At 36.3% G+C, this 21,384-nt stretch overlaps 1 protein-coding gene across 1 annotated transcript in view; it reads left to right on the plus strand.

Moving 5' to 3' along the window:
• Nucleotides 1–21,384, plus strand: part of SNRK (SNF related kinase) — a 41,747-nt gene that overhangs the window by 8,529 nt on the left and 11,834 nt on the right. The window contains exons 2-4 of the mRNA XM_050891223.1: nt 2,999–3,097; nt 4,456–5,150; nt 20,425–20,566. Of these exons, the coding sequence (XP_050747180.1) occupies nt 4,562–5,150; nt 20,425–20,566 (731 nt within the window). The 5' untranslated portion in view covers nt 2,999–3,097; nt 4,456–4,561. The remainder of the gene's footprint in view (nt 1–2,998; nt 3,098–4,455; nt 5,151–20,424; nt 20,567–21,384) is intronic.

The raw sequence follows: 21,384 nt of genomic DNA on the forward strand, positions 1-21,384 counted from the left end.
TTGCCAACTAGAAAACCCAAACTCTGTAATGCTGAAAAATGAACTTGTAAAGGACTTGAGATAATGTGAACTAAAAGAAAGACAGGTAAATATTTTCTGTGTTAAAACTGTCTCTTAAATGTTTTTCCTCAGGCTGTAGTTTGGCTTGCTGGCAAAGTATGGCTCATTGAAATTTTGATTGTTGTGTGCTGTGGTTTGCAGCTCCTTCATTTGGTAAAAATGTTCAAGAGGTCGCATCGTAAACTGGATCACTGAAATGACCTGTCATTAAAACTAACCCTGTTTTGGAGCGTGATGGTAGTAGATGTGTTAAATCTGGAAGTTTTGGGTGATTCTATTTATAGTTAGCCCCAGAAGTTTTACTGATCTAACTAAGGAGACAACTGCAAAGAAAGGGTCACAAAGAGGCTTCAGCTCTAAAGCTGGTACGTTGTGAAACTGCACTCTTAGTTGATCCTTAAGTGCTTTCAAAATTCTGCTTTCTTACTCTAGAGAGAAACTGAGAAAAAGAAACTACTTCTCTGAAGAGTATTGGTATAGCAACTGTGATCCTTTAGGTAGCATATTTAAATTGTAATCAAAGTTTGCATCTATATTCACTATGACGGTTTTGCATCCATTTCCTGCTACTGAACAATTCTTAATTTTGGTATGCTCACTTCAAACTGTGTGTGTGTCTAAGATCCTTGTGTTTCGCTGTGGGAGCTTTGTCTCTGAAGATTTATTTTAAAACCACAGAATTAAAAGTTAGTTGGCCTGTTATTGTGGACGCTTTATGTTAAACTGTTAATGAATCTGCATTAATTTTATTTCAGCTAATGGGGCTGCAACATTAGTAAGCGTAGTTTATCTTCCATTTCTGTAAGCTTTTATCCTATTGATTACTGTCTGATGTATTTCTCCACAGCTTAAGCATAACTGATTTTTGCTGGAATTTTGTTGACAGGGTGATGTTTATGTGTATTCTGTCATTTAGAGATAAATCACTTGAGTTTGTACAAAGACGGTTGAGAATGTGCCAAGTGAACAAAATAATTAGTATAAATCTTCCCTTACTGCTGAGTGTTGTAGTTACTTAAATTCAGACAAGTTACATTCTGTTACATCTGGCTGGATTTGCTCTCTCCGTTTTGCTCTGCCAGGGATGGAACCTCCTTGAATTTAAGGAAGAAAAGCTAAGTCAATTTTGACTCAGGCTTTTTTACCTCCACCTTCCTTACCTCTTCCAGTAACAAAACTTTGGATTTGCCATGCACTAAGAAAGCTCTGTCTTGTCTGCAGGTGTTGTTTTTGAATCCAAGACTTAATAGAAAATGTCTCTTAAAGCCACATCTCCTCCTCAGAGAGTAAAGGTGTTTAATGATCTGGGCCAGATTTGTAGGATGTGATGAATTCATGTGAATAGAGATGTAAATGTTGAGGTTTGACTTAACATCCAAGAAAGCAATGGTCCGTAAAAACTTGAGCACTGGAGTTTGGGGTGTTGGTAACTTCAATTGTGTAAGGAACTGCTGTCGGGTTTTTGACACAGCTTTTACCTTTTTTTTTTTCTTCTTAATTTAAGGGTTCTAAAACTGTTAAGTAGTTTAGCATAAGGTATTGACTATAGGATGCATTATGGGTAAAACAGATTTGTAAGGAGGGGTGATGTCCTAGTGGCAGTTTAAAAAAAATTGTCTTTGTAAGCTTGTGTGCTCTTTTTTCTTTTTATTTTATTTCTTTAATCTAGAAGCAGTGAAGTGTCTGATTAGGGTGCTGTGGAGACAGCAGTTCCATAAAGCTGTTTGTGTGGGGTAGTTCTTTTTGTTTTTTAAATGCTTGCAGTCCTTTTAGGATTGAGACTGTGGAGTCGCACAACCATATGGGGCATAGCTGATTATCTCCCCTATTGCTTCATACAGGTTAAGGTTAAACGGTTTATTTGTGTACACGGACTATTTTTCATTAGCCTGCATTTTGGGGGTTAGGTCAGTATGATGGAACATTATACGACTATAATAAAGCATTACATGAAAACATTATGTCAGTGCTCAGTAGTAGTAAAAAAATCCAAATTGGCTTCAGAAAGTAGTCTAGAACAAATCAGAAAATGTGTAGAGAAAGGTGAGAAGAATGCTAAAGCCTGTGGAATAACCTCTGTAAAAGGGGTGACAGACTAGGACTTGAACAACTGAAGCTAGGAAGGGAGGAAGCTAAAACTGTGAGTTGCTTGAGGCAAGGTAAATAGAGTATGATAGTTCTTGTTTTGGAACAGACAGTGAATGAGAAGCTGCACAAATTATCAGGAGATTAAAAACAAACAAGAGGAAGCGGTTCTTCTCACAGTATGTAGTTAAGCTATTAAACTCCTTGTTGCAGGATGTTCTTGATTCACATGCTTTAATAAAGCACCTGTCCAGTTTCACAGGGAGGGGTGGGGTGGAATCCATCAAGCATTATTAAACACAAAGCCACTGCCCTCTGATGTAAAGAAGTTTTTGAATCTCTTGAAGATAAGGAGAGTTTCATTATTTATTGTTACATTTGCCATTGTACTATGTTCTTCCCTATGTATCCTCTAATGGTTACTTACCAGGTAGGAGAGTGTTTGACATGGGCATTTGGTTTAATGTAGCATGCTCTGATCTAGTTTTGTATTTTCTGGAATAAGGATGGGATGGTATTACATGGCTAATTGGGAGTGGTAGGGGAAAATCTGTAAGATGAGCAGTATGGGATGTGTTGGGAAGCAGATGATATGCCAACTCCAATTTTGATACTATGGCACCTTCTAGTGAAGTGGAGTGGTTTTTGGAAGAGCATCTGAAGTATAGTGCTTAGTAGCAGAATGAAAGGGTACAGTAACACAAAACCCAATGAAGTTTTTTAAAGCTTGATTGTTATCTTTAAAGAAAAACAAAAACCCAACCCCCAATGTTTATATGATTGTTACACTTACCCTGTTCTTTGTCTAAGTTATGAGGTTTCAGAAGTTGATTGATTTCATTCAAATTTACAGGGGTGGAGGTCTCAAACTGAATTCCCACGGACTTTGTGGAAGTAGACAGCTGGATAGAGAAGAGGTTATACCATGGCTCCAGCTGAGAGAAGCAGTAAGGTGAGCTTGTTAAACATCAGAGAATCCTCATAGGACCCCCAACCTTGTAATTGAACCCATATGAAACCAGGTTCATTAGTTTCACTGCCTGTGAAATAACTTGTTTAGCAGGGAGTGTTTTTAATCTAATGCTTACATTTTGACTTGAGAATAACTAATGTAAGGGGCTGTTTGTTTGCCAGCTTCCTTTTCAAAGATTTGTCTTTTTGAAGTTCAGTTTTGAAACTGTGAAAATATATTCTAAAGAGCTAGGTTTTCTGTATTTTATTGAGTTGGCAATAAGCCATCTAATTTTCATATTTCTAGCTACTTTGCACTCAAAGTGGGAGAATTAGCTTTTTGATAGCTACAGATTTTTATTTAAACCAATCTAAGTTAATGATGCAGGAAAAGTTTTTGGGAGGTTTTGTGTGTGAAAAAAATGGCAATGGGACATAAGACCTTCAAAAACAGGTTTGAATATGAACATTTTTAGAAGTTGGATCTTGTTTGCTTAAATGCCAAATTAACTGGTAAGCAGGAGTTCAGCACAAGTAAGCTGAACTTGAGAGAACTCAAGAGTTCTCTCCCCTTCCTTCCCACTCTTCTTCCCCTTCTCCTGACTCATTCCCAGGACTGCTGAACATGTGCAGCCTACATGCAAACTTTTTATCACCAGTTTTTATAACTCCAGTCAAAATATTTAACAAGACGTTTTATTTAGCACTAAGAGTACATCCAACCCAAATGTTTCATTTCAGCCTGTAAAGCTTTGTTCATTTGTTGTAATTACAGTATTGATTGATAATGCTCAAACTAATTAGAGTAACAAAATTAAGTCTTGTATGTCAGTCTGAGCTTTGCTAAACAGGAAGCCGTTAAAAGACAGAAGGTAAAAGTCCAAAGTCATGCCATCAGAACTTAGTGTTAGAGCTGTTTCATGCTGCAACATGAAGGAATATGCCAAAAATAAGATAAATCAAGTGTGTTCCTCTTGTCAATATTCTGTGCTGCCCAGCTGATTTCTAATGTAGCTGGAAAAGTTACAGATTTCAGCTTTGCCAATTTTAACAGTCCTTATAACACTGACTTCAAGTGTTGCTTGGAAGGTTTCTAACTCAAGAACATGAACACCACTGATTTTTCAGAGAAATTTTCATTATTGCACTGTTGAAATTCACTTTCTTCAAGCATACTGATAACGTGATTTCAGAAATCTGTTGGTTACTACAGCATGGCTTATCAAACCCTTTGCAAAACCCCCTGAAGAATTTCATAAGTAATTTGTAATAATGTGCCAGTGTAACTTTAGGACAATTACAGGATAATAATTTTGCTTATTTTTATACAAATATATAATCTTGTCTCTTTATTTTTAGGTATGCTTGGCAGTGACAATGGACTATTTATTTGCATCAGATACTCTTATATGAAAAGATTACATTTCCAAAGAGCTTGAAATAATAATTCATCTTCTGAAACAGAATGGCAGGCTTCAAACGAGGATATGATGGAAAAATTGCAGGATTGTATGACTTGGATAAAACTTTGGGCAGAGGCCATTTTGCTGTGGTCAAACTTGCTCGGCATGTCTTTACAGGTGAAAAAGTAGCAGTAAAAGTAATTGACAAGACCAAACTGGACACTCTAGCCACTGGACATCTTTTTCAAGAAGTTAGATGCATGAAACTAGTGCAGCATCCCAATATAGTACGGCTGTATGAAGTGATTGACACCCAGACTAAGCTTTATCTTATCTTAGAGCTAGGTGATGGAGGAGACATGTTTGATTACATCATGAAACATGAAGAAGGTCTGAATGAGGATCTGGCAAAAAAATATTTTGCTCAGATAGTTCATGCAATATCCTACTGCCATAAACTGCACGTAGTTCATAGAGACTTAAAACCAGAGAATGTTGTCTTCTTTGAAAAACAAGGACTTGTGAAATTGACTGATTTTGGCTTCAGCAACAAATTTCAGCCTGGAAAGAAGCTCACTACAAGCTGTGGATCTCTTGCATATTCTGCTCCTGAAATTTTACTTGGGGATGAATATGATGCACCAGCAGTGGGTATGTTCTCTTTGAATTCAACCAGTAATCTAAATTTAAGTACCATGATGTTGTACCACTGTTTTCTATTTCAAGATAATGCCGTATATGGAAGCCAGCTAATTGGCAAGAAATAATATAACCTGGATGAGTTAATGCTGGAGCAGCTCTGTTTGAAGGAGATACTCAAACATTCTCAAAAATGCTTAAAAGTTCTTTTTGTATGAAATGATGCAATTGTATACGTTGTAATTAACTTTTCTATTAATAATAATGTGAACGCAATGTGTATATTTGTACTTGCTTTGTTAGAGGACCCATCCCCTTTTCAGAGAAGTGCCTGGTTTTAATGTTTTTTAACATCACCCACCCTGCGCTGCTGCCGTGGCGCCCCCCCCCCCCCCCCCCCCCCCCCCAAAAAAAAAAAAAAACCCACCAAACCACCAAAAACCCAGCCCAGGCTGCTTACATGTTCTGCTGCAAGGTGGTAGGAATTCATTTTTAATAAGTACTAACTTGGCTATCAAAGGAGGAGATGGGAAATTAAGAAAGGCTTTAACCCCCTCTTCCCCTTCTCTGCCCTTTTCTTGTCTGAGAACTGAAAGTAGGGGGTGAGTTCTCAGTTGCCCCCAATTCTTTAAGAGGTAAGAGAGATAGTAATGTGTAAATTAGTCTTCATGTTTCTAGCTGGAAAGTGGAGTGTGCTAGACAGACCACTACAGATAATCCTCTTACTTCTCTCTGTTAGTTCTACTGCATATGCTATTAGAAGTAACTTAGAGGTTTTTTTAAAATAGCTGTAAATGTTGATAGAGTCACTGAATAATGTCCTGTAGTCATACAGATTGCTCGTATCTGTTAGTTGAGGTAGAACTCACTTCTCCAACAAATTTAGGTACATATAATTCCAAATGATGCTTCAAAAATAGCTTATTGTAGTCAACATACCTCTTTTTCTTGTGTGCCCAGTGTCTGATGCTTTTACTGTCTTAATAACACCCACTAGGACTCTGTACACAGCTCTGTGTGTGTGTTTTGCTATGGTTATAGTAGTGGCTGTAGTGATGGTTTAAATTAAGACTGACTTGTCCAATTTTTTGCTAATTTGCCTGAGGTAACAGTGAGCTAATTTTGTATACTGACAAGGTATTCCTGCACACTGTTGAACTAAAATTCTTGCATTATTTTTAATATGAATATTTTTAGCTAGTAGATCTTATGGTCTCTGCTTAAACATTTGAATGTCACTTCATGGCTTCTAAGTTTGAATAGGTATTTTACTGTGGGTTTTCTGGACTTGAAAGTACTAATACACACATCAAGTGTGCTATAATTAGGAATTTTAGATGTCTGTGCTAGTTGTGGTTTTGCAAATCCCTGTTGATGCTACAGTGATGCTTGACAAAATGATTTCTATTGAGTCAGATGTTTTAGATGAGTTGGTTCTGGTTTTTAGTAGCAAACTAGAGATCCTAACTCCTGAGGAGTTCTGTGTTCTTCTATGTCTTTTTATTTTGAGAATTTCCTGAAGCTTGAGTGTAACTAATTGAAGTGGCCTCAAACTAGATGGAAAAGTGCATTTGTTGAATATTCTATACAGTGCCTTATGTGAAATATTTCTTGAAAAACAGAGTAGCAGTCAAATTTTGGAGGATGAGCAAAAAATGAAGTGTTGATATTGCTGCCAACTGAAGATGCTTGGAAGAAAGAAAGTGTATGGGGATTAATGGGATGGGGGGTGGGGGGGTGGCATTAGGGGCATTATGACCAGATGGTCCAAATTGAATTATATAGTTAAAGCACACTTTGGACCTCTTAATGTTAAATGTAAGAATGGTGGCATCATATAAAATCTTTCTTAGAGGACTTTGTAAGCAATTAGGTACGCAAACTTCTGAATAGTACTGGAAGAAAATGGTTGAATGGATTCATAGAGGAGGAGGTCTGGCTAATATAGAGTGGATTGATGTGAACAGTAGAAAAACAAGAAAAAATTAATTTCTTCTAGCTGATGGTTAAGGATGCTAGTTAATTTCTATTTCTGAGAATATTTAAATACATATCAGTGGTTAGTTTTTGCTTACTTATTCCCCAGTGTACTGTCTCAGTTACTGGATACTAGAACTTCTCCTATCCTAGTTGACAGATTGCAGTGCTTGTATTCTAACTTTTTTAGTGGCACAGTTTTCATCACTTTGTAATGCACTACAAAAATCTCTAAAGTACTGTCAGTGCAATAGTTACAGAATAAAAATACCAAAACTTACTACAAGTTGCCAATAAGATAACGACCTTGAAAAGTCTGGATTTTGCTTTTCTAACTGTGGGTAAAAAGGTAAGATACACTATGTAAGGTTTCTAAATATGACTTATTTGTGTATTTTAAATGCAAAGATTGGGGGGAAAAAAAGAAAAAAAATTAGGGACTTCTTTAAAGCCCTCCTTCCCCCAAATGGAGTCTTAAATGTAGAATCTTAAAAGAATACACGTTTAGGAAATTTATCACTAACCATGTAATTATGCAACTGAGAAATCAGCTTGTGCAAACCTTTCTTAACCTTTAAAGATAAACTCTCATGCTAAGATGAGGTCATACTTGTGGAGTAGGAGTATGTATAAATTCAGAAGTAGACATTTTCAAAAGAAGAGAAATCACATCAGTTACATTTTGATGGTAGTAATGTGCAAGGTGTATATATTGCCTGAAATAGTGCTGAAGTGCTGTGAACTCATTCAGTTGTTGGCTGAATAGGGCTATTAATATTGCAATAATAATGACTGACAATGGCACAGACTTTTTGCCAGTTAGGATGAAATTACATTATAGGTGAACCAATCTAAAAGCTAGTTGCTTATGAGAAAGGAGGTCATGCTTTCTCCAGTGCAACTACATGGTCCTGCCCTTTGTGAGCATCTGACCACTTGAAAACCAACTCAATTTACTAAAATGCCAAATTAAAAAGGATTGCCCTGCTTATACTCTGTGCATGTAAAGGTACATTTGCATTCATTATAATATTTTAAGAACCCCACACTTGTTTTCATTTATCCAAAATTGTTGTTATATTCACAAAAATTATTGCAAGAAAAATTGATCAAGGTTTACGTTGGGGTTTTTTTTGCCGAAGGCCTTTGCCACAAACATGGCTTTTCTGATGTCTTATGAATAATATTAGAATGAATATATAAGGAAAAGACTTTACATTTTCTTGCTACAAAGAACTGAAATATTCAGGGCAAGTCTTTTATTAAATTATATGCTTAATAAATATCATGGAAAAACTTGCTTTATGAAAACGTAACTGTTTCAGCTAGTTTAGGGATTAATCTCCCCTTTGTGATGCTACTTAAAAGTTTTCACACTTGAAAAGAGACTAGTTAATTTAGGTGTCTCATTTCCTTTTGTGTTTAAGGCTGTAGTTAAAATGATGCAAGAGGAATATTAGGCAATGATCATATGTTCCCAGGGCTTTTAAAAAAGTGAGTGAGTTAGATAATGAGAAGTTCTGTTGCTTGTAGTTTCCCATGTTTTTTTCACACTTAATTAAAACTTGTTCTAGTCAGACGAAAGTGAGAGGACTGTTGCACATAAAGTTCATTTTGTAAATCAAATGGACATATTGTTTCAGATCAGACAGAGTTCTGTCTAGAGCAGTGGTGTGATCCAGCAAACTCCAGCAGTATTCAAAAGTGGGTAACTACAGATGAGAAAGAATAAAGCATGCTTCTGGTAATACTTTTCCTTTTGCTCTACCAGCATCAACAGAGATTGGATCATTAAATAAATAGAAATCACCTCTTTCCTAGGTGGTAAAGTTTAATTACAGTTTTTCAGATTAGTTGATTCTTTCAGAGGAGAGCAAGTTCTATTTTAACTGCTTGGCATCTCTACGAAGTATTAAGTGCTGTGTAGGCTACAGTAATTGTGGAAGACATTGACACTTCTGATAGGTTTTTATTATTGTAGTCGGGTATTCTGTATGTGATTTCATAGATGCATGGAAACATTTGCAGAGTAAATTGATCCTTCTGGGGATGAGAAATGGACAAATTCAGATTGTAAGATTGGGACTGTGTATTTAGCACAGTTGAGCACAGGCCTCTAGAACAGTATGGTAATACACAAATAACATTGTAGGTACCATCACAATTATTTAGCATTGCATTCTGTCGTCACAGCAACACCAAGAGAATGGTGGCAAGATGTTCCTCATAAAAGACATGACTAACAAGAATATTATGGTTACTGTAGCTCAGCGCTATTCAACTGGCAGTTTGTAGTCCAAATCCAACTTGCTGCTGCCTTAGAAGTTGCAGAGGGCAACCACTTGGATAACATCCATTGCTTTAGTAGTTAGATGCTGGCTTTCTTGCACAACTCAGACCTCGATATCTTCTGCCAATATGGTAAGATAATAATGAATGTATGTATTCATTATCTAGTCATACGTTTTTGATTATTGAAGGGAACAGAGGATTTGTCATACATACCTTTCACTTTCCTGAGATGATGATACTGCTTTTAGACCCACTTTGTCTCTGTTGGAATGATCCCAAATTCTTTTGTTTTCTTCTTGCATCAAGCATTTGCAAGGGCTTCTTGCATAAAGTGTTGCTGGAGTATGTTTGGTCTTTCAAAGCTTCAGTCATGTTTACCTGGTGCTTGAGAATAGCTAAGTAGCCCAGATGACCCTATCTGGCCTGTGCGGAGCTAGTTTTGATATTTCTGCATGTGTATAGCACTTTATTCACAAACTGAATGACTAATGTAAGCATAATGGCCAGTGGGTATGTACAGTAACCTTCTACACTATAAAAATGCTGAATATAAGATTTGACAGACTTGAGTTAAAAAAAAAAAAAGTGGTAAGATACTTGCAAACCATATACAGTATTGAATCACTTAGCATACCTGACAGCATTTTGGAGTTTCAGTATGCTCAAAATCAGATTATAGCCAAATTTGATGGAAATGAAAAGCAAGAAGTCCTACAAAAGCTTTTCACTGATTGTCTTGTTTTGAAAATCTCCCTTTTTAATGCTGTATTGCAACACTTTAGAAGATTTATAGTTAGATATATTATAGAATGAGCTTGAAGATGTAAGAGTGCAGAAAGCTAAAAGTGTAATACTTAGCTGCTTCCAGCATAAGAGGTCTTCCCCTTCCGTTTTGCTTGCGTCAGTGCAGAGCTATCCCTTCTCATGTGCTGCACTCTGTTGCATGGCTGACCATTTGATGAACTGATTTTATCAGCTAACTTGACAGAAAACTGTTAACTGTTCTGCAGGCTTCACTTCTGCCAGGTTAGCAGAGCTGTTTGTTCCCTTAGCATTAAGTGGAAGAGCTGCTGCAAAGGAGGTGAAGGGAGCATGCAGCTTGGACTAGAGTTCTGGGGGAAGGTGGTAGGACCTGCCCCTCTTTTGTGTTAGCGAGTTTAGGTTAGATCAACTCAGCCTAGCTCACTTATATTCACCTTCCATGTAAGAGAAACTCAGTTGACTGAAATTCATTAAGTATCATTGTCAGTGCATTTTTAGGAGAATTGTGTGCTCTACTTTTCAGCTTCAAATACTTTTTGAAGCAAAACAGAAGGAATTGATATACCTTGTGTATTTCCATGCTGCGCTCTCTTCCTGTGTACTTATGTTAGTGGCCATGCTTTTCTGCCTTCTCTCTGCTGTGCATCTCACACTGCTGGAAAAACTGAGTCAAATTTGAAAAATTACCAGAAATGAGCTTTTATGCTTTTTAGAAGGGGCAAATGTAAGGAATTGGTTGTAGAATACTTTTAGAAAGTTTCAATCTTGAGGATATTCATGTCATGTTAACAAAGAAATTATTTTTATGTTCTGTGGCAATTTGTATGCAGGTAGTAAAATATATTTTTAATGAAAGGGGAGTCCAATTTTTATGTGGTATGCTATCCTTTGGTTCTACTTTTCCCCCCTCAATCCAATTACTTTATTGACAAGAAAATACTTTCAATGCCTCAAATTGAGGGTGTTGTTACAGGTATCGGAGCCTTGTATTCAGAAGTGAAGTTATGATGTGACGGGGCTGTAACGAAGGGTGAGAGTCTGTGATCCTGATGACTTCTCAGTAAATCTGTGCCAGCTAGTATTTATGAAGTATAATTTATGTTCCATTCTGGATTACTTTATGCACAAGTTTTAATGCATTCACCAGTAAACTGCTGGATGAAGCAAAGATAGTTTATCCAAGTGAAACTACGGAGGAGAAGCTGTCAAGATAGTCTTCAGTTACTACTGTACCAGCTAAACTGTAACTTAAGTGCAGGGATGTTTCTTAGTCATCTTGCTGTGTTCATGGGAGAATTGTTTTCATAATATTTCAAACTGCTGTTGTGGAGCAAGATTTCATTATAATAAATACTTCTCCACAGCCAGGAAGCTTCATTTCATGTATCTTGCAAACAAATATTCAGATTACTTATGTTCAGCCCATGGCTGACTAATTTGGCAACACAGATCTGGTGAGATCTGGTGGGACCTAAGTCAATGGTGTACTACTTAGTTATAAACCAGATGCTCAAGTTTTGCATTCATATGTAAAGCTGTACTAAGATGTTAATTTTTATAAATAAAGTACAAGTTATATATTGTACAGCTAAAACCTTTAGGAAAAGATAGTTGATCAGAAAATATGAAGGATTTCTTAGATACCGGGAGCAAATTGTCTTTAGTATTTATATACAAAAAAGACCAAAAACATTGCAGTGAAACATGTACATAAGCTGTATGTGCTGTATAGACTTTGATATCTCCAATGATTTTGAGAACATTTTATACAGAGAAAAACTTCCTTCTACATTTAACTAATTAATATTGTTTTTTATCCTGGCTAATTTTTTTCTGGAGTAGTAGTACTGACATTCATGCGGAAAATGTTGGTTTTGTTTTGTTTGTGTTTTTAATGTAGATTCAGTAACTTCTGAAATGTGGCTAAGCAACAGAAACCAAAGGAGAAAGAATGCATTTCTAAATGCAGGATTGATGCATCAGAGTAAAACAGGCTATTTTGGAATAAAGGCAGTGGCATGCGTTCAGCAAGACCTTTCAATGGTGGTGTTTTTTGTTAAAATATCCTTATGGAAATTTGAGGTGCAGTAGTTACTAAAAAATAATGAACAACTGTTTGTCTGTATTTTAATAGTTTTATGCAACCAGCAAAACCCATGCTATTGTCTTCAGGGAAAAATAAGTAGTAGTTGCCAGATTGCATGAAAATAAGAATTGCTTCCAAAGATAAGACTAGTTACTGACGATCATGTCTTAGTCAAATAAAATAACATATATAGAACAGACTGTTTCATCAGACAGATAAGCTAATTATGAAAATAATCTGCTAAATGCCATTTGCTATTTGTGCTCTTTTTTGGAGGGATGGGGGAAGGAAAAGATTTCTCCTAATTCTCTTCTCTGCTATGTGTTCTAATAGTAATTTTAATTGGATTTGTAGTGCTTTAAAACAAGAAGACCCAGTTCTGCCTGTTAATTTTGAAAATGTTAGCATTGATTGTGGATGATCTCTTCCTCAGCCCTTCTGCAAGGGAAAAATAAATCCCATTTTACAAAGACAAAAAATAGTTGAATTAACAGACGGTGGCATCTCTGAAAACTAGAGAGGTCAGTACACAAGTTTATTCAAAGCCTTTTTCATTAAAAGTTAAAGAATGGAAGAATAGTTCAATCAGCTAAAAACTGAGTATCTATGAAAAAGTAATCTTTGTTCTTTACCCATACTCTTCAAATTTTACAACTGGTCCAGTCTGAGCATCTTCCAGACTTGCCAGCAGTCTGTGCACATGGTAGTGTAAAAATACTTGTGATACATAGAAATGCTGAAATCATTAACACAATTATTCTATACTATCTTGCTACTGACTTTTTATGCAAGGGATGCAACTTTTCTAAGCTTTTTAGCTTATACAGGGGTGGAAATACTTTTCTTATTCTCCTTTTGAAGCACAAGTATATCAACAATATAACAGGCACCATTCAAAGAATTCAGTAGTATGATAGTAGCTTTTATCCTTTTATACTGTAGTATGTAATTTTTCATCACTATTTCTAATAGAAGTTTCATTTTCTGCGGTGTTTGACTTGTCATATGAATTTTTACTCTTAAACTGTGATTTGGTTCTTCAGACAATTGTGAAGCTATGCTATAAATTTGAGTGTTCATTCTGTTTTCCATAGCCTATGCTGTGAAAAGGATCTTAAATTTCAATTTGTAACTGTCATGGTTTAACCCCAGCCAGCAACTAAGCACCACGCAGCCACTTCCCCCTTCCCCCTCCCAGTGGGGTGAGGAGGAGGAAAGAGGGAAAAAAAAAAGTAAAACTCGTGGGTTGAGATAAGAACAGTTTAATAACTAAAGTAAAATATAATACTAACAATAGTAATAATGAAATATAATAATAATAGTAATGAAAAGGAATATAACAAAAAAGGAGGGGGAGGAAGGGAAAAAACAAACACACACAAAAAAACCCACCAGTGATGCACAATGCAATTGCTCACCACCCGCTGACCGATGCCCAGTTAGTTCCCGAGCCATGATCCGTGCCGCCCGGCCAACTCCCCCCTGTTTATATACTGGGCATGACATTCCATGGTATGGAATACCCCTTTGGCTAGTTCAGGTCAGCTGCCCCGGCTCTGCTCCCTCCCAGCTTCTTGCACACCTGCTTGCTGGCAGAGCATGGGAAACTGAAAAATCCTTGGCTGAAGATAAGCGCTACTTAGCAACAACTAAAACATCAGAGTGTTATCAACATCATTCTCACACTAAATCCAAAACACAGCACTGTACCAGCTACTAAGAAGAAAATTAACTCTGTCCCAGCCGAAACCAGGACAGTAACAAGCATGCTTACCACTGTTATCCTCGTGAGTTATCAGCCTGTACCTACTCCTGAGCCCAATGAAGGTTCCACCCCTAAATTCCAATCCAAATAAAGTAGTTTGTGATGGGGTTTTGTGTCTGAGTTCAAAACAGCACTCTTCAGATATTGCCCAGTTGCTGCCTAGCCCTGAACACGCCCAGAGTGCAGAGATGCTGATGATCTTTAGATTAGATTTTCCTATTTAGCTCTGCATAGAAGAACTTGATATTGAAGTGCTGATGTGTTGAGTCTCTTTCAAGGCTTGTCTTCAACAGGTTTCTATGGATTGGGCTTTCTTCCACAAATCTGCTCTGAAGAGGTTGTAGCAGCGGTGGGGATGACATTCTCTTTAATGTCTTAAGATAGTGGTTAGAGTAATTGCCTGTGATGCTGGAAATTGGGGACCATTTCCATCCTTCATTTATCCACAGTCCGTTGATACTTCTGCAGTGGCAAAATAAACATGTCAACATTTCTGTCATCTCCATAAAAGTTGATTTGTTTTCTTTTTTGCTTAAATGGCTTCTAGTAGAAGATTACTGTAACAGCTGAATATTATAGTTAACATTGCAATGAGAAATGTATAAAACCTGACTAAATTTACTCAATATTACAAATCACTTCTGAAGAAGCAGACTTTCTGTAGAAAGATCTGTCTTATCAACTGAGCAATATACACTGTGTAAACTGTTAAGCAGTTCTACATTTAAGTTAGGAGAAAAAAAAATCTTTTTCCCATCAAGGTCTGAAATAGCTTTAATAACCAGACTCAATTTACATTATGTTGTTAAACGCAAATGTGTCTATTCCAAAATGAATATGGATTTTTAGCTGCTTAAAATCACAAATTCACATAGCATGTATAAAGCGTGACAAGTGTCTGACTTCTGAGGAATGGTAGAAATTTAAGCAAATCTTAAGCTATAAGGATCCCCTGTGTCACACAAATTGTAACTTTCTGAAATCTGTAGTGCTTATTTTAGGAGTAAATCAGGAACTTTAGAAAGCAATAAATGGCTAATGAAATGGTTAAGCCCAGCTCAGTGGTTAAGCAGATGAATATGGATATCCTTTGTGCCGTGTACAAACCTGAACATAACAGATGTTTGACTGCCCTGTGTTTAAGACAGGCATAGCATAGACAGCTAATGACGTAGTTTGGTTTCTATGGCAGTGACTTCATGTTATGTAAGGAAGTTGCGTATACACACCCCTGGTTGTCATGGTTCTGGGAATCCTGCTTGAACAGTCCTTTCCTGATCAACATTATTTAATGGCTTTAAAAACAATAAAATATTCTCTACTGCAGCTAGCTACTAGTGCTTTTAAAAGTCCTAATCTCTCTTACTTTATTCTTGTTATGACAGTGGCAGTTTCAAGTTGCTAGTACCCAATTGAAAGGCTAAATTGCATCTTGATCTTCACTGTGCTTTTGAAAGAGACCTTGATTTTGGCCACTGCAGTATACAAGTGTGCCTTACTTGACCATAATCATTTGAAGTTTTACAGGTTATAAGCATGCTAAATGCATGCAGCATGTCAGGCCTAAATTCTACTTTTCCACTGATTTTTTTTTTTTTTTTTTTTTTTTTCTGAAGAAAACCAAGTAGATGAACCTTGGAGGGGAGGAGAGAAGTAAGCAGTTTCCATAAAGCCTTCAATTGCTAATTACAAAGAGTAGTAAAAAACTTGAAATTGTGAAAAATAAATTCTTGTTTAAATCTGCTCTTCTAAAGGTGGGTCTCTGTAACCCTTCTCTTCCCTGTGTTCCTTCAGTTAAGAGTCTCAAATCTAGAATTGGCACGGGCACCTGAGTTCTGAGCTGTGATAAGGGAATATAGCTGAAAATGTATGCTGAGTCACTGACCCAAGCCAAGGAGTTCGCTTACAAAACCTGCTCCTTTATTTGGATAAACTATCCAGCAGTACATTTATTACAATATCTAAAAGTTTTATCTAAAACCTGATAATGTTTTTGGGGCACTAACATAGCACTGTAGCTAATATATTATCTTAAAATGGTATGCCAGGGGTGTGAAGGTAGAGGAGAGGTAGATCTCTGCAGAGTTCTTTACTGTGTATACTATATGTCAAACCATATTTGCATTGAACTAAAGGTGAGATTTTTTTTTTTAAATGGTGCAGCCCATTTAACAGGTCTCAAAAAAGCAGTCTTGCTCTGCATTCAGATCCTGCCCATATAGTTCTGCAATCTCTTTTGTGTTTTTTTTTGACTCTGGCGCTTGTGCAACCTTTTAGTGAACCAGTGCCATTCAGTGAATGGGTAAAAATGTAAATAGATGTTGTTGTCTTTGCTTTTAAATGTATATCTACAGCTTCTAATAATGTGTGAAAGCAGGAAACTATCTCAGCTAGGATTTTTCCCCTGAGTTGACATAAGGTATATCAAATTAAGAACATACTACAAGAGCTGCCTTCACTAAAAAAAAAAAGTGTGTTTTCGCAAGTGTGTGGAGATCTAAAGGCAAACTTCTGTTTCTTTAAAATTTGAGTTATTTTTCTTCTCCATTCCCCATTTATTAGCTGGTCTAATAAGAGATGCTACGTCTATCTAGAAGCCTTGCTTTGATGAGATGTCAGGCTCTTATTTCATTGCTGCTCCGACATCTTTCTAATCTGCTCACACAACTGTCTTGTCAAAGTTGATGCTTTTGACCAAATCGGGTCACTAGATCTTGACTGAGGCTTTCACTCAGTTTGAGTGAAGCCCCCTTTTGTAATAGGGTAAGAACGCTCTTTGAAATTTAGAAATGAAAGATCAGGGTGCCATTGTCTGCTCTACTGGTCGAAGTGGTCTCTCCAGCGGAAGCAGTTATTCCCCTTTTTGCTACACCTAGTATGTGAGCAGAAATCGGCAACAGCAGGGTACAGCACAAGAATGGGCAGCATGTAGTGACCAAGTGTTGATCAAAGCACTTGATCAGTTGAGTGCAAACCATGTCCATCTTCCTTAGGTTCCTTGGGATCCAGAGGACAGATGAGTTTGCTCTTTATTGATAGGAAAGAATAATAGAGCAGGACTGATTATGGCAGCACAAACCAGTACGGTAAAGAACATTCCTGTGTGTCGCTTTGTGTATTGTTTGGGGAAATAATAAAATCTGGTAAATAAGCACTATAATAAAATAATCTCTGATTCTCCTTTATTAATTTCTCAAAGACAGCCGTGCTTAAACATCTTGAGTTTTGCCTATGTCAGCCAGATGGCACTATTCTGGAAACCAAGAATTTTCTAAAATGTACTGTGGTTATTACATTAAATGGGTGAACAAAAATTGTGTCTTTAAAGGGAAGAAAGCATTTTCATTTCTTTTAATCTTTTTTTCAGTATATTTTCTGAATTTGACTGAAAAATATGCAGCTATGGATCTCCAGTAGAGAAAAGTGGAAAGTGCAGATATGGGATTGATTTTTTTGCATGTATAAAATGGCTTAAAACTAAGAAATTAGGTACAAACATTAGCATTTTTTATATATGTACCCTATAGTCATTTAACTGTTGATCTTTTAAATATTTCAAAATATGTGGGTATTAACTCATTATTTTGGAATATCTACTTTGAAGACTTCAGATTCTAAACCTTGGATTTTGAGTTACGCTGAAGGCTAGCAAACCAACATATTTAAACTTACTTGCATGTTTGGAGTGTAGGTCACCTATTTAAATTTAGAAGAGATGTTTACAAATAGGTAAGAATTTTAACCCTCAAGTTCATGGATCCTTTTTTACAAAAATGAGATTATTTCCCCTTTTGGTAGCATTACCTATGTCAAGCTATAAGTGGCTTCAAAACATGCAAAATAAACTTTATAATGCAAAACCCACGGGGATTCCTGTTGTCTGTTCTGGAAACTTTTTTTTGCAGAGAGATCTGCCAGTAAAAATCCTAATTTTTATTTCATACAGTATTGTACATGTCTGAGACAAAGTGCCAATGTGAAATTTTGTAGGAGGTTGGGAAGGGCAAGATACTGTTGTTACTGTTCTTATTTTCTTTAGGCTTGCATGCAGCTGTTGGCTGAATAATTGTGGTAGTTTGAAATACCAGCGAATAATCTAGGTCTTATAAACCAGTTCCATTTTTCCATTGTTCTTTCAAGGTTTGTATATTTCAAATGAAGTTACTTTGAAAATTTGTTTAAAGTTTCCTGTTTTCCGTCAGCTTTTTTTACCACTTCCTTCACACTTATCCTTTACACTGTGTTCGGTGTGAGGAGTGAAAAATAATCGTGTTTTATAGCTGAGTTGAGACAACCCTGTGCTGGTTTAAATGGAGTATTCAAGTTCTGTGTGTTCACACTATCAACATTATTTTAGCTCTTGCTGTGCTGCGTCATGCTTTCATTTTCTCAAATAAACACCTACAATGTGCTGCTACATGGACTCTTCTAAAATACTCTACACTGAAAGGATACATGAAGCATTTTATTGTGGGGCGAGTATCAACCAGAATACTAGGATAGATCGTATCACAAAAGAGATTTTAAGCAAAGTTAAAAATCTAGGAAGGACATTGATATCCAAAAGATGACTGTTAATAGAAATGCATGAATTCACAGGTTTTATGTGCTTGCAAAAAATGAGTTCTTATAATCTGTTGTGTGGTGAGAGAGAAATAATGCACCAAAACTTTTTGGCCACTTTCACACTAAACAGTAGGAGAAAGATGTAAGTAGCTTTACAAAATTAAAGTTGTACCTCCTAGGTGAAATTACCTCTCTGTCTTGTGAGGCTTTTTTAAATCCTATATTCCAGAACATTCAGCTTTCTGGCATCAGGCTATCAAAGTATTAATGCTCTTATTGATTCTTAAACATGTGAATAGTCATGTTGAATTTGCAGGTATATGTGATATGGTGTACTGGCCTCAAAATGCTCAGTACCTACAGGATTGAGGCCCTAGTAAGCATAACAGAAATCAAATAATTGTCTGAGTTAATAGCATACACTTACTACAAATTAGAGCTCTAAAGAAAATTACCATGTAGTGTTTCTGTTCCTCTGTCAGCTAAACTATATGAAGAATGGGTTGTAACTAGCAAAATGAGTAACTGTTCTAGGGATGAATGTGTGTGATTTACATTATTAAATAAAATTGTAGCCATCCTTCAGCTTTAAATGCATGTCAAGTATTTTGAGTAGGCCACAGAAAGCAAGATGCAGTTGGGTAGGTAACTGAGTGTGGTTCCCTCTTGCAAGCTCTTCCAGGACAGAGCTGGTGTGCTCTGCTTCTTATGACCACTGCCAGCTGCTCTCCCCTCTTTCCTCATTTCTCTCAGTTCAGCTGTTTGTTTGGTTTTACTGGGTACAGATCTGTGAAATGCTAGGGTGTGGGACCCAAAATTGCCACTGAAATTTCCAAAGCATGGAGTTGTAGCTGAAGATTAAGAGCATGGCCTTTTCTCTAAGCATACATTGGAGTTATTTATTTTTATGCAATATTGAGAAGTATTTCATATTTAAGCTTCCTGTATTGAATGCAGTGAGACTTGTGAAATATTTTCTTCTAGGCAAACTCTTAATAAAGATTTGAACTAAATACTAGCTTTTACAGTAAGTAGAAACCAACTAAAGGGCTTCATGCCCAGCAGTGCTGCTTTTTCATTTTTTGGTATGTAATTTCATTGGGGAACAAGAAAGTTGTTAAATGTTTTTTATTTTACACAACCAGGAATTAGAAGGAAACAAGAAGACTCCCAGAGTGTAGTAGAGATCACTGTTAATTGTTATGTTTGGATATTTTAAAAAAACAAAACATCCCACACTTTGTAGTATGCTTAGTGTAAGAAGGTGGTTTTACCTAAATGATTTAATTTATTATTTACCATTAGAAGTAGCAAAGAATTTTTTAAAGCAACACTACTGAAGGAAGAACATATCTAGTTCATTCTCATTGAAATAAGTGACTTTCTTGTAATTTCTCTACTTCATAGAGTAACATGTAAACAATATTGAGAACAGTTTATGCTAGTCCTTTAAAAAGGAACGTGCTTTGAATACAAATCTCTCTAATAACCTGTGCCTACCTGTGAAGAAAAGGGTAATGAATTCTTGTCTTGAGTGACCAGATTATCTTCAGCTTTATCTAACACTTTGCTGTCAAAGATGTTATGCATCTCAAACTGTTATGCATCCTTGAAGTCATGAATTCTGATTCTTTTTTCCTCTAAAACTATAAAAGCTGTGAAACAATGGAACTACTGTATTTTGTACTTCACTGGAATTGCAAATTCCATAAGTAATGCTCATAATCAAGAGTGCAGTAATAACCCCAGTATGCATCTCAAGAATATTTCACAGTTTTGATGGTACTTATGTCTGTTTCCTCAACAGTTATTTTAAAATATGTACTGTATATTTACAGATATATGGAGTTTAGGGGTCATCCTCTTCATGTTGGTTTGTGGACAACCACCATTTCAAGAAGCAAATGACAGTGAAACTCTGACTATGATAATGGACTGCAAATACACAGTGCCACCTCATGTGTCCAAAGAATGTAAAGAGTAAGTAGAGTACTAAAGAACTTGGAAGCATTCATAGAAGTGGATTCTCATTACCTTTGGGAGTTCCCCATACCATATTATCAGCGTGTGGAATATTCCTTGCCTGTTAAGAAGATATTATGCTGACTGCTTTTGCTTAGTTGTTAGTATTTCTTCACATCGATTGAGTAGTTTCTTGGGCACCAGTATTGCATTTTTTTATTCTTTGTGTCTCTTCTTACTAAAGGTTAATCCCATGATATTTTTCGCCAGTAGGTTTTTCCCACACTTGTGTAAAACTTAATTTTGATTTTACACAATGTATCTTTCTTTTATGTGTCTCAGTTGTCATGCATTTTATAAATGATTGAAGAAGCTGCTCACCACTGACTGGCTTTGGCCACCACTTTTGCTGGACAAATTACAAGGTGTTGCTGAGAGTATTTTGTGGCAGGGGTTAAAAAGGTAATGATTCCCATAGATTTCTGTTCAAAATACAAGTTGTCAAAAACCAAGAATATCACAGCAAGTTTTGCTCATCTCCTACTGAAATTGCAACTCTAAATCAACATTCTAGGCAATCAAGGGAGAAAAATATTCTGTCTGCAAATACCATATGCCACTTGGGAATCATGACTCATTTTGATGTGTTGTTTTTCTGCAGTGTTTGCTGCAGCTTTTCTATTTTTTTGATATGTTCTGTTATTTCCCATATTTCCTTATCGGTTAATGACTTCTTCAGTCCTTTTAATATATATCCCAGTTGCATCACTTCGACTATTTTACAATGTTTGGCTGGGTTCTTGAATCTGCAATAGAGTATCTTTTCATTTTCAATA

This window comes from Gymnogyps californianus, chromosome 2, assembly GCF_018139145.2.
Source record: "Gymnogyps californianus isolate 813 chromosome 2, ASM1813914v2, whole genome shotgun sequence".
Classification (NCBI taxonomy): Eukaryota; Metazoa; Chordata; class Aves; order Accipitriformes; family Cathartidae; genus Gymnogyps; species Gymnogyps californianus.